The 10778-nt window shown below is 45.0% G+C and overlaps 2 protein-coding genes across 6 annotated transcripts in view; one reads left to right on the forward strand and one right to left on the reverse strand.

Moving 5' to 3' along the window:
- The window catches only part of ubtfl (upstream binding transcription factor, like), a 191654-nt gene extending 187654 nt beyond the window's left edge, over positions 1-4000 (reverse strand). For 2 of the 4 annotated variants that reach the window (XR_008649060.1, XM_033982219.2), the window contains exons 1-6: positions 3056-3874; positions 2031-2130; positions 1676-1851; positions 825-908; positions 569-724; positions 43-107 (exon numbers count right to left, since the gene is read on the reverse strand). Coding sequence is in view for 2 of the 4 variants with exons in the window: in XM_033982219.2 (XP_033838110.1) it covers positions 43-107; positions 569-724; positions 825-908; positions 1676-1851; positions 2031-2070 (521 nt within the window). In the remaining 2 variants the exon portion in view is untranslated. Of the gene's footprint in view, positions 1-42; positions 108-568; positions 725-824; positions 909-1675; positions 1852-2030; positions 2131-3055 lie in introns of all 4 variants that reach the window. The other 2 variants (XR_008649059.1, XM_033982218.2) reach the window with 2 other exon arrangements.
- A 474-nt stretch (positions 4001-4474) lies between these two features.
- On the forward strand, positions 4475-10627 carry tmub1 (transmembrane and ubiquitin-like domain containing 1). 2 transcript variants are annotated; one of them, XM_033982222.2, is made up of 4 exons: positions 4475-4600; positions 6609-6803; positions 7968-8182; positions 8881-10627. In XM_033982222.2, exons 2-4 carry the CDS (start codon positions 6654-6656, stop codon positions 9227-9229), a joined length of 714 nt encoding a protein of 237 aa, XP_033838113.1. In that variant the 5' UTR covers positions 4475-4600; positions 6609-6653; the 3' UTR covers positions 9230-10627. The 2 variants fall into 2 exon arrangements, with proteins under 2 accessions (XP_033838113.1, XP_033838112.1); XM_033982221.2 differs by lacking the exon at positions 4475-4600 and adding an exon at positions 4752-4841.
- Positions 10628-10778: the final 151 nt, after the last annotated feature.

Below are 10778 nucleotides of genomic sequence, written 5' to 3' on the forward strand. Positions count from 1 at the left end.
AGTCCTGGTTTAGTACTGCTTCAGTTCTGCTTTAGAACTCACTTGAATCGGGCCATGTTCTTCTCAAACTCCTCTTTCTCTCTCTGGAACTCGCTGATGTACTTTTGCTGAAACAAAACACAAAAGAAATGTTCACAACCCAAAACCAGACCTAGTACCAGGTCCAGAGTGTGACCACACCCACAGCGCTCAACTCCAAATGAAGCTCTTTGAGCCTAGCAGTTATAGTGGCTAATCTGCAACCAGGGACCATGTTTGAAAATCCGAACAAAACCCAAGAGCCATGCCATGGTGTAGAAGGTAATCCCTATTCCAGCCTGCAGCGCTGGTTTGGCAGGGAATAGGCTATCAATAAACCTGTTGCTAACGCTAGCTGCAGCGACCTCAGGAAAAGAAGGGTTGGTTTGTTATTAATGTTCATATCTTGATTTAAAATCAAAATGTTTTTTCAATAAAAAGTGAATTGGAGCCAGTGGAGCGGAATTGCGCCCACACTCACTTCCTGTTTGGAACACAGTGTCTAATGAATTAGATATGTCCAGAGATATATGCAGTATATGGTCCAGACCTTCTTCTTGTCTGGCAGCTCCTTGTACTTCTTGGACAGGATCTTGGTCAGGTCCAGGTTGCTCATCTCGGGGTGGATCTTTGCGTATTTGGCCCGTTTCTCCATAAAGAACCGGAAATACGGTGTCAGTGGCTTCTTCGGGAAGTCCGGGTGAGTCTGGACACAAACAACAAGTTCAGTCCTGGTTCGGTCCTGGTTCGGTCCTGGTTCGGTCCTGGTTCGGTCCTGGTTCGGTCCTGGTTCGGTCCTGGTTTACCTTGAGTTTCTTGCCTTTGTACGGATTCTTGACGAACTCAATGGCATCGATGAGGAGCTCGGACATGGTTCTGTACTTGCGGACCTGAACAGAGGTGAAAGGTCAAAGCTTACAAATGAAACTTAACATTTAAATCAATACTTTTCTTCTTTTCACATCGCTTTTGTTGTGAAACCTGTGATCACGGGTTCTTAAATCAATCTTGATAAACCTTGGCCCTCCCTGACCACGGTAATCTCTGACCTCGCTGGGCACTTTGCTCCACTTCCTTTCGCACATGTCGGTGCTATATCAATCCCCGATTTGAGTCATTTGCAGAATTTGCGTCAGCCATGCTTGTCTTGACTTTATTTTCATTATTTTTCTCCAGAAACTGTTAAATGAAGGTGAACTAAGGTTTAACTGACAGAAACATTTTTAAGTTAAAGAGTTCACTTAAGAACTTCTAAGAGTTTCATAAGGTTTATTTTTATAAAAACACTGGTGATTACGGCAATACAGAATTTTACCAAAAACACATGAAATATTACACTTTGATCCGCTGTCCTTGATCTTTCTCTGCACTCATCTGTTTGCCTACAATCTTTAGCAGTTAAATGTGGCATTAAATCTGAGCCCAACGTTTATGTTAATGCCAGTTAACATATTTAAAGAATAATAAAAATAGATTGCACTTTACATGTAGTTTGTTTGTGTATGAGTTTTTGTAGCAAGTGACAAGTATTTGTGCAAAGATCCAATTTTGATGCAAATTTGTGTCCAATTGGACTGAATTTGAGGAATGACAGGCTGTATGATAAACTGTGACCCCTTATAACCCCTGACTCCACGACCTCTGACCCCTCTCTGACCTCGCCGGACACCTTGCTCCATTTCCTCTTGCACATGTCGGGGCTGTAGCGTCCGAAGCTCACACGGCTCCAGTCGAAGTGAGACTCAGTCGTTTTGTATTTCATCGAGTCTCCATCTGGAACTTGGCCCCGGATCCGGTCCAGAAGAGTCAGACAGTCCTCCCGGGTCCACTCATCTGGAACGCACACAGAGTCAAGTACCCTCCCAACACACAGAGTCCAAGAGCATCAGGCAGTCCTCCCAAATCCACACATCTATAAATACATATAGTCAGATACCGTCCTACATCCCTGTGTATCCGATGCCCCTCCCTGTCAGATGCACCTCCATGTACACCAGATGCCCCTCCCTCACCTGTGCTGGTGGTCGCAGAGACACTGCTGCTTCCGTTCATGTTCACCTGCAGCAGGCTCCGCCCCCTTCACCTGGGCACAGCTGGCTCCGCCCCCTTCACCTGGACATACAGGTACATACATTAGTGGAGTGTTTATCATGATTTAGCTCATTCAGTCATTTACGCCATCAAATGTACTTATCTGAGCAGTTTTACCACACCATACTTTTACTTCTACTAAAGTTCTAAATAACTGCACTCTTATTATTACTCTGAAATGTGCAGCTGTGCTGAGATGGTATTAAAAATACCATCTCAGCTGAACATTTCAGCTCTTTGAGAGTTTAAATCTAAATACTAAAACATACATGATTTTGTGACCTGCTGAACAAACTCGGTTCTTCACTAGTTTAAATTCCCGTAGGATCCTGGAGGTGTTTAGCACGGGGAGCCGCGGGGAGAGCAGCTGGTGCAGCCTCAGAGGGCGGACCACGGGGCGGACAAGGGGCGGACACGGGGCGGTCTGAGCCGTGTCTGAGCCATGACGGGGCCGTGAGCACCGGGCCGAGGCTCTGCTGCTGCCCGGGCAATGGCGCTCCTTCCCCGGCAGGAGTCAGCACTGTCTTCCGCTGATACCAACGACCCGAGATATAGATATTTAACCACTGAGATTCGGTGCAATAATCTGACATTTCGAACCGTTTTAAAATGATATAACTGTAACAGTTGTGTGTGCTTTGGACTGGAGCTAACGGCTAACTCCATCATGTAGCCGAGACTCGCACTTTAGTTAAAATGTTGAAAATAAATGATGAGTCCATGTTTATTCCTGTCGTAAATATGATTCTTTATTGGACTAACGTGTCTTGAGTTGATAATAAGGCTGTTTTAAGTGTATTTTTGGGTGTTCGGGTCTTAGCGGGGCGTCACACTGCAGCTGCCCCAGAAGCTTGCACCACGAAGCCGCCATGAAGGCTCCGAGGCCGCGGGGACTAGCCGCCGAAAACCCCCGAAAATGTCCGAAAAATCACAACCAGCTACTTACCTCCGGGTCCAGGCAGAAGCGGCAACCGCGTCTGCACCGCACCGGGGTCGTGTGGACCGTTTCGGGGCTTTCAAAGTGCCTTTTTATCCGCCGTAAACCCCGGGGAGTCAGTTCGAAATGGATCCGACAAAAGGAGCGTCTAGTCCGGTATGAAACTCCGCCCAGCGCCGCAGGGGGAGGAACTCGGGGGGAAAACATGAGCACAAAGGCGGAGGATGAAACCAGAGACAGCGGCCAAAATTCCAGCCAAGCACCGCTGAAAATGCACCTCGCTGCCGCCTGGTTCACGGGAGAATTAAAGTTTAAATGTGCGGTTCAGTTATTACAGAGAGCCCGGATTTGTAAAAGCCTGTTCCGCTGACGCGCACCTGGTCCGGGGCCAGATGCTCCGGAGAGGACCGGGGCTCGGAGACCTGAGGCCGACTGAGGTGACGCGAGAAGCGGCGTGTCCTCGGAATCTCCTCGGCATTTCCTCGTGTTGTCTAGAGTCCGCAGGAAAAGCACTGTCCGCGGGTTTAATTGTGTCTTGTTGCGGTTGATTGGCGAAGCTCGTCCCCGCGTCCCCGCACAGCTGCCCGCATCCCCGTGGCATCCTGCCCGCTGACAGCGCTCCCTGCTCCCGCTCACAGCGCATTGAGCGGGGGCCCCTCTCTACCACACACACGGCTCTAGAGAGGAGCGGGCACCCGGCTCTGGAGAGCAGGCAGAGGTTTCACCTGTCCCGGGGCTCAGGTGCGGCTCACATCAGCCCCACAGGTTCACACAGAAACACTCCTAGCTCAGAAGGTTTGAGAACTTCAGATGAGTCCAGTGAAGACCGAGCTCCAGGGGCCGCGTCTGTCCCCGCTCCGTCCCGGCTCTGTCTTGGCTCTGTCCCGGTTCTGCTGCCGCTCTGTCCCCGGAGCCCCAGGAGCCAAACTATGGTCAGACTCGGGCCGATGGCTCAAACAGGTGAGGCGCTGGTCTGATTGATGTGGAGGGCGCCACCTGCTGAGGAGGAGCTTCACCTCTCACCGAAGGGAAAAAATAACAAATTATAAAAATAATAAAGCAAAAATAAAATAAAATAAAGTAAAATAAGTAAAATGTGCATTCAGTCTCACTGACTCCGGAGTTTACACTCACGCTTACTGAGGAGACACAATGCAAAGCAAATTATCACACATTTTTTTACAGACTGACAGGGTATTCATCAGGAGCTCCTAAAATAACACTATATATATATATATATATATATATATATATATATATATATATATATATATATATATATATATATAAAACCCCTAACCCCCACAGATTGTATATACTTGTACACAGTACATATACTTGTACACAATGTATTACCGGTATATATTCTTGTACTCGTAGTGTCTCGTCAGAAGCTAATCTGCGCAGGCCTGCTATGTGCACGTGCGTCCTGCAGAGGGCTCGCGCCTCATCAAAAAAAGCAGCGTTAGCATTAGCCTGTTAGCATGGTCGTTAGCCGCTGTTAGCTCCAGCATTAGCCCGGGTCCCGCTCATGAGGACTGTCCGCGCAGAACAGTGAGTGTCCCGGGTTACAGGGTTCTAGCCATGCCCGGGCTCATGGCTCCGGGTCAGGGCGGGTCCGTGTGGTTTGTACTGGGTAAAAGCATGGGTCTATGGTTAAAACGCATCGCTGGTTAGCATTAGCATTAGCGCTGCACTTCCGCGTCTGAGCGCCGAGTTTGGGAAGTTTGGTTTGGTTTCTTTCGGTGTCAGAGCGGGGGAAAGGCGCTGGGCCCGTGTCTGAACCGGGTCTGAGGTGGGTCTGTGTCGGGTTGAGGCTCAGATAAACTCCCGTGGGTTTGTGTCCCTAAGTTTAACAGTATTCAAAGCTGCACTGTGTAACTTTTCTGCTTTTAGACTCAGACATGCACAAGGGAAATGACTCGAACAATTAATCTTTCCTTTTGCCGGGAATGTTCCACAATAAGGCATTAAACTGGTGTTACATTTTTCAAATCACAGGTGTTATTACTACAAAAAATACCTCTCCACAGATCTGAACTGTAATTTGGCCTAGCGGTATTACCTGCTTGTCTCCATGGATATAAATTTAATGCTATAGTGTGGGATACTTAAGGTAAACCAACATTTCCATGGAGACAAGCAGGTAATACCACTAGGCCAAATTACAGGCCAGCTCTGTGAAGAGGTATTTTTGGACCCTTCATCAGAAAAGTTGCACTGTGCAGTTTTCAGTCTACTCACAATTCCCTTGTGTGTTCTGGTAGATGACATACCATGGACTTGGCAGGTGGGGTCCAGTCAGGCCCTTGTCTCCTCTACCTAAACTCATTGATGCTGCACCCACATGATTTGTTTCTATAATCTGTTTTTAGTCCATTTAATATGTTATCCACATTTTGTGCATGGACGCGTGTTTGGACATGGTTTGTTTTCGAGTTTGTTTTTGGGGATAAAATTAGTAGTTTTTTTTTTTTTTAATAGTCTTCTTTAAACACTAAAGTGACTCCAAGGAGAGGATTTGGCCTTCTCAGATGTAAATCAGGTCTTCACAGGTCTACAAAAAGATCCCTTTATCAAAGCAATTCTTAAGGACTAAACGGTCAGAATCAGAAGTTTTACCATGGTGTCTGTGTAATCCCTCTGTTGTCCAGGTCTGATCAGTCATAAAAGCCAAAGTTAAATATGTCAACTGGACAAAAAGTTGTTGGAGTAAAGACGTTTTGCTGCTCATCCAAGCCACTTCTCTAGTTCTGGTCAGATTGCTGGTGGACACTGCCCTATTTCTATCTGAAAGGAAACAACTTATCCAGTTGACAGATTTAACGTTTACTTTTACGTTTTATTGTGGTGAGAAAAACAGGACCTTGCTTTGGGCCTTGTTATGGTACAACAAAGAAAACTAATATACAATAACAAACTGCATGCAGTAAAATAAGGTAAATAATAGACTTTGGTCCAAATACAAAATATACAGTATTTTAAACAGAACAAAAGTTATCAGTGCAAGCAGGTTAATTACAGTTGTTTAAAGAGGGGGTATTTTACTTCTGTGGGGTATTAAGTGCTAACACATAACATATTTAGGTCACAATGTTGTCTTTTTTTGTGTTGAAAATGCAATTTTGTGCATCCCGCGAATGAAACTACTGCAAATCGCATCAGGTTTGTTAAGTTGTTGTGTACATTTTTGCATCATGTTTTTTGTATATTTATGGAGAATTGTTGTGTGGGAGCATGGATGATGTAAGCTTGTGGGTAGAACCTTGTACAGGGTCGTACTGCTAATCGTAAGGGGGGTAAATGTCATCCATGCATGAGATTGCTGCTCCTGCATGGATGGCATCTAAAACCTATTTGGGCATGTTTTTGACGAGGGAACAACGTTATAACATGGTAGAAAGCTCCAAAAATGTATTGGTTTAGTACCCCCTTTTTAAAGTGCTGGCCACTGTAGTAGTTCTGATCCAGCACATTAATTAAAGGGACTCTAACTTCGACTACCCCCAGAGCAGCGAAGGTGTCACACCTCAGACTTTGACGTCCCTCTGTGTTGGAACAGGTGCCTGACACCGTGTTTGCCTTGAGCGCCCAGAGGTCAGAGGTCATGGTGCTGATCGAGGGTGTGGGAGATGAGGTGACCTTGCTCCTCGCGGTGCTGCTGCTGCTTGCTGTCCTGCTGCTGGCCTGGGTCTCCACAAGGACTCCCGACCCAGCACCAGTCCAGAGCCCTGAAAGCACCCCACAGAGACCCCAGGTGAGCTCCTCAAGCCCAGTCCAGTCCATAGACTGTTTAAAGAAGTGGAATAAGAGAGCGTGACGTCATCCACAGAGTTCGACTCCACATGACGCTCATCGAAGCTAGCAGTTACATTGGCTAATCTGGTGCACAGTTCCACATTTGGAAATCTCATCACGAGTATCATAGCAACCAAAGAGCCAATCAGGAGCAAGGCTGTTGAAGGTAATAACCCTTCCCGCCGGCACTGCTGGTTTGGTAGGGGGCGGGTGCTTAGCAACGCTGTCAATCAAACCTGTTGCTACTGGGAGCGACCTTGGGGAAAGAAGATGCCGGATTGGTCTGTTATTAACATTTGATTTAGGAACAAAATTGTGAAATAAACGCCAGGATCATGTGGCAACCAACATTGTATGGTCAGAATGACAATCCTGAGTTACAGAGAGAGAGGCAACGGTTTTTCAATAGAAAGTGAATTGGAGCCAGAGTCAATGGAGCCGGAAGCGCGTCCATGCTCACTTCCTGTTTGGAACCGACCATAGATCTTGTTTTGGGTTGGCAGAATAGTAAAAACAAATATTTACATGATTGTAGTTAGCACTAAATGAAAGTAAGTAAAGGAAAACAAAGTCAGCCTTGGCTGAAGGGGGCTAACTCTAATTCAAATTGCTAATAAACAGTGCTTTACTATGGCAACAAGCACTCTTATTTGGTGGAAAACCTTTCATATAATCAAGTAAAACCCATTTGCTCCAGTACAGATATATTGTATAAGCATCTCTTGAGGTGAAAGTCCCCTATGTACTTTCTGCATCTAATAATAAACCATTTCATTGTCAGAATCAGGAAGTACGTGTTAGCACTCTAGTTGTTGTTAGCTTACTGTCATGGCAAAAATGAAAGTAGTGAAAACTCATCACAGTAAATAATCAGAATGCATAAGGTAAGTGAGGAATAACTTAAGATGACTACTGACCATTTCAAATGAACTAGTTCTGTTTTTCACGTTTTTAACACAGTAAAAGTCAAGTATAGAGACTGCAGATGATGGACAAATAAAAGCCTTTATCTCCAGACTCACAGTCCTTCAGCGAGGTGAAAGGCACCAACTAATAATATTTATTTTTATTATTTTTACTATGAATGGTAATTGTCTTTGTGACCTTATTTCCTTTCACACAGGAGGAAACGGCCACCTCTTCTACATCCTCGCCTGCGGACGCTGCCCCCGTTGAAGCGTCGCCGCGGGCTGCGGTAGGCGGGGATAAGCCAGCGGAGGGGCTTAGGAGTAGAGGGAGGGACGAGCGAAACAGCCTCGTCCTGAGACTCAAATTTCTGAATGACACCGAACGCACCGCCACAGTCCACCCCCAGGACACGATCGGACACATCAAACAGTGAGACCTGCTTTAGCCTCCTAAGACCTGAGCTCTCGCATGGCATGCTTTATTAATTTCTCTTTGTTATTTAGTGTAAAAACAAAGAATTATCTTTTTACATTATGTAGTTTCTGAGAAAGGTGATGTAAAACAAATGTCCTCATATGTGGACATTTTAATAATTTTGATAAAACATTTGAATAATGATTTGCAAAAACTATTAAGTGCCTGAACACAGCAACATTTGTCCTGAATGTAAAAACAAAATGAGAAACAATTGTACCTCTTGGTACAATTGTTCTTGGAACAATGTTTCTCATGTGAAGTGCTGCTAACAGGTACAGGAAGACATATGCCTTTACCAAAAAAAAGAAAAGAAATAATAATAATTTATTGGGAACATTCTAACATTCTAAACTCTTAAAAATATTCCAAATTGAACATTTTTGCTGTTCTTGTATGCTGTTCTTCTTCTAAAAATTTGCATTGTGGCCTAGACAACCCAAAATGTGTTGTCCACATATGTGGGCACCTCGTCCTAGGAGGTTAGACCTGCTTTAGTCCTGTTCAGACCCGGTTTAGTCCTGGCTTAGTCATGGATTGGTCCTGGTTCGGGCCTGGTTCAGGCCTGGTTCACGCCCGGTTCAGGCTCGGTTTGGACCTGGTTTGGACCTTGTTTAGACCTGGTTTAAACCTGGTTCTTGTCTCTGTTGCAGGACCTACTTCTCGGGGCAGGAGAACAGAGTGCGTCTCATTTACCAGGGGCAGTTGCTACAGGACGACGCCGCCACAGTCTCCTCCCTGAACTTGTCGCACAACAGTGTTCTGCACTGCCACATCTCCCAGCATGCCCCGGGCCAGGCTGCACGGGGTACTGGGCCAGAGCAGGTGGCGGTGGCAGTGAACGTGGGCGGGCTCATGGTTCCTCTGCTGCTGCTCATGCTCGTGGTGCTGTGGTATTGCCAGGTCCAATACAGGCAATTCTTTACTGCTCCGGCCACCGCCACTTTAGCCGGGCTCACCGTGCTGCTGAGCCTGGTGGCCTTCGGGGTGTACCGGCGCTAAGGAGGACTGTACCTGAGGAGGATCGGACCAGGGTCTGGACCAGGGACCGGGCCTGAGCTACGGCATAGACACTTGAAAGGTCCTATATTACGCAAAATGGACTCTTGTGAGCTTTAAGCCAAGGTATAATGTTGTTACTTCATCACAAACATACCTGGAGCTTTGTTTTGTTTCATTCACACATGTTTGAGCAACCTTTTTTTTATCAGTCTGTCTACATCTTCAAAGCTCAAAATGGCCTGTTCCACTTTGTGATGTTAACATAGCTTTCTGTTTGAAAGAACTAAACATGCATGTTTTGTGTGTTAAAGATGTTTAAATGAAACAAAACACAACTCCAGGTCTTTTTGTGATGAGGAAACAACATTATAACATCAGAAAATGGCGTAATGTGGGCCCTTTAAATTTAAGTTTATCTGGACAACTCTTTAGTTTTTCCATTTTTTTTGAGTGTATATGACAGGTTGGACTTCTCATTTTACTAAAACACAGTTAAGATCATCATACATAAGATTTTATTAAAAATATAAAACATTTTTTCCCAATTTGACCATTTTTATAGGTTTCAAATTTTACTTCCTAGTTGGAAATAATTAGGGAAGGCCATAACTGTTCCCTAGCAACCATATTGTACACTGGGCCAAAACTCCTCTAACAATTACAATTTAAGAAAACACTTTTTTTTTTATCTTGTTGAAACAATGGTTAAAGTATCAGAATGTCATCATTTTGGAGCTCTCTAAAATGCTGTACTTCCTGTAATTTTCAACATATTTTCCAACTTTTTTTCATAAATTGCTTTTTGATTTGTGTAAAACTATAACAGTTTTTATCCCACCAAATAAAGTAGAAATTAGAGAATCATCAGAACCTGTCATACACACTTTAAGCTCATAAAAAACATCTGTTTCCCTCACTCTTTCAGTTCCTGCAGAATGAGTCTGCACAGCTCACAACACTCTGCTCGGCTCCACCTACTGGTGTCATCAGGTGGGGCTTCTCTGTGTTTTTAAAGTCCATCCAGCAGATGAGTTAAGCTCAAATGGCTCTTACTTCAATAAAGGCACATTGTAAGACCAAAAATTCACTATTTCATACATACACAAACACACGCACATGATTCTGATCATGATCTGACTCGCCGTGTTTTAGACCAGCGATGCTGATTTGTCAAGAGCCCTGTCTGACCTCAAACTGGCCAAACCCACCAATGGCGGCGTCTTGTTGGGACTTTAGTTTTGTAGCAGACTGAGCTGTGCCTCTGTTGGAGTTTAAATGTTTTCAATTGGGGACAAACTCCAGTGAGCATTCTGTTGGTCTCTGACGAAGTTTGGAATTATTCAAGTTTTACTTCAAATTATATGGTCGAGAGAAATTCTATTAAATCATTTATTTATCAGTTTGTCTAATTTTTCACTCTCACTGCACCCAGAGGGCATCTAACACCCGGGGAGGGAATCCGACATGCAGGGAGGGCATCTGACACTGGGTTACAGGAGGGTGAGAGGGCCTCTGATGCTGTGTTTTATTGTGAAGTCTGGAGGATCTT

The sequence above is a fragment of the Periophthalmus magnuspinnatus genome, chromosome 17 (assembly GCF_009829125.3).
Source record: "Periophthalmus magnuspinnatus isolate fPerMag1 chromosome 17, fPerMag1.2.pri, whole genome shotgun sequence".
Classification (NCBI taxonomy): Eukaryota; Metazoa; Chordata; class Actinopteri; order Gobiiformes; family Gobiidae; genus Periophthalmus; species Periophthalmus magnuspinnatus.

Bases quoted from the DNA above. Each gene is read 5' to 3' on its own strand.
- tmub1 (XM_033982222.2), top strand. From the start codon at position 6,654: ATGGTGCTGATCGAGGGTGTGGGAGATGAGGTGACCTTGCTCCTCGCG. The intron at 6,804-7,967 runs GTGAGCTCCTCA...CCTTTCACACAG, and splicing joins GCACCCCACAGAGACCCCAG to GAGGAAACGGCCACCTCTTC. The intron at 8,183-8,880 runs GTGAGACCTGCT...TCTCTGTTGCAG, and splicing joins ACGATCGGACACATCAAACA to GACCTACTTCTCGGGGCAGG.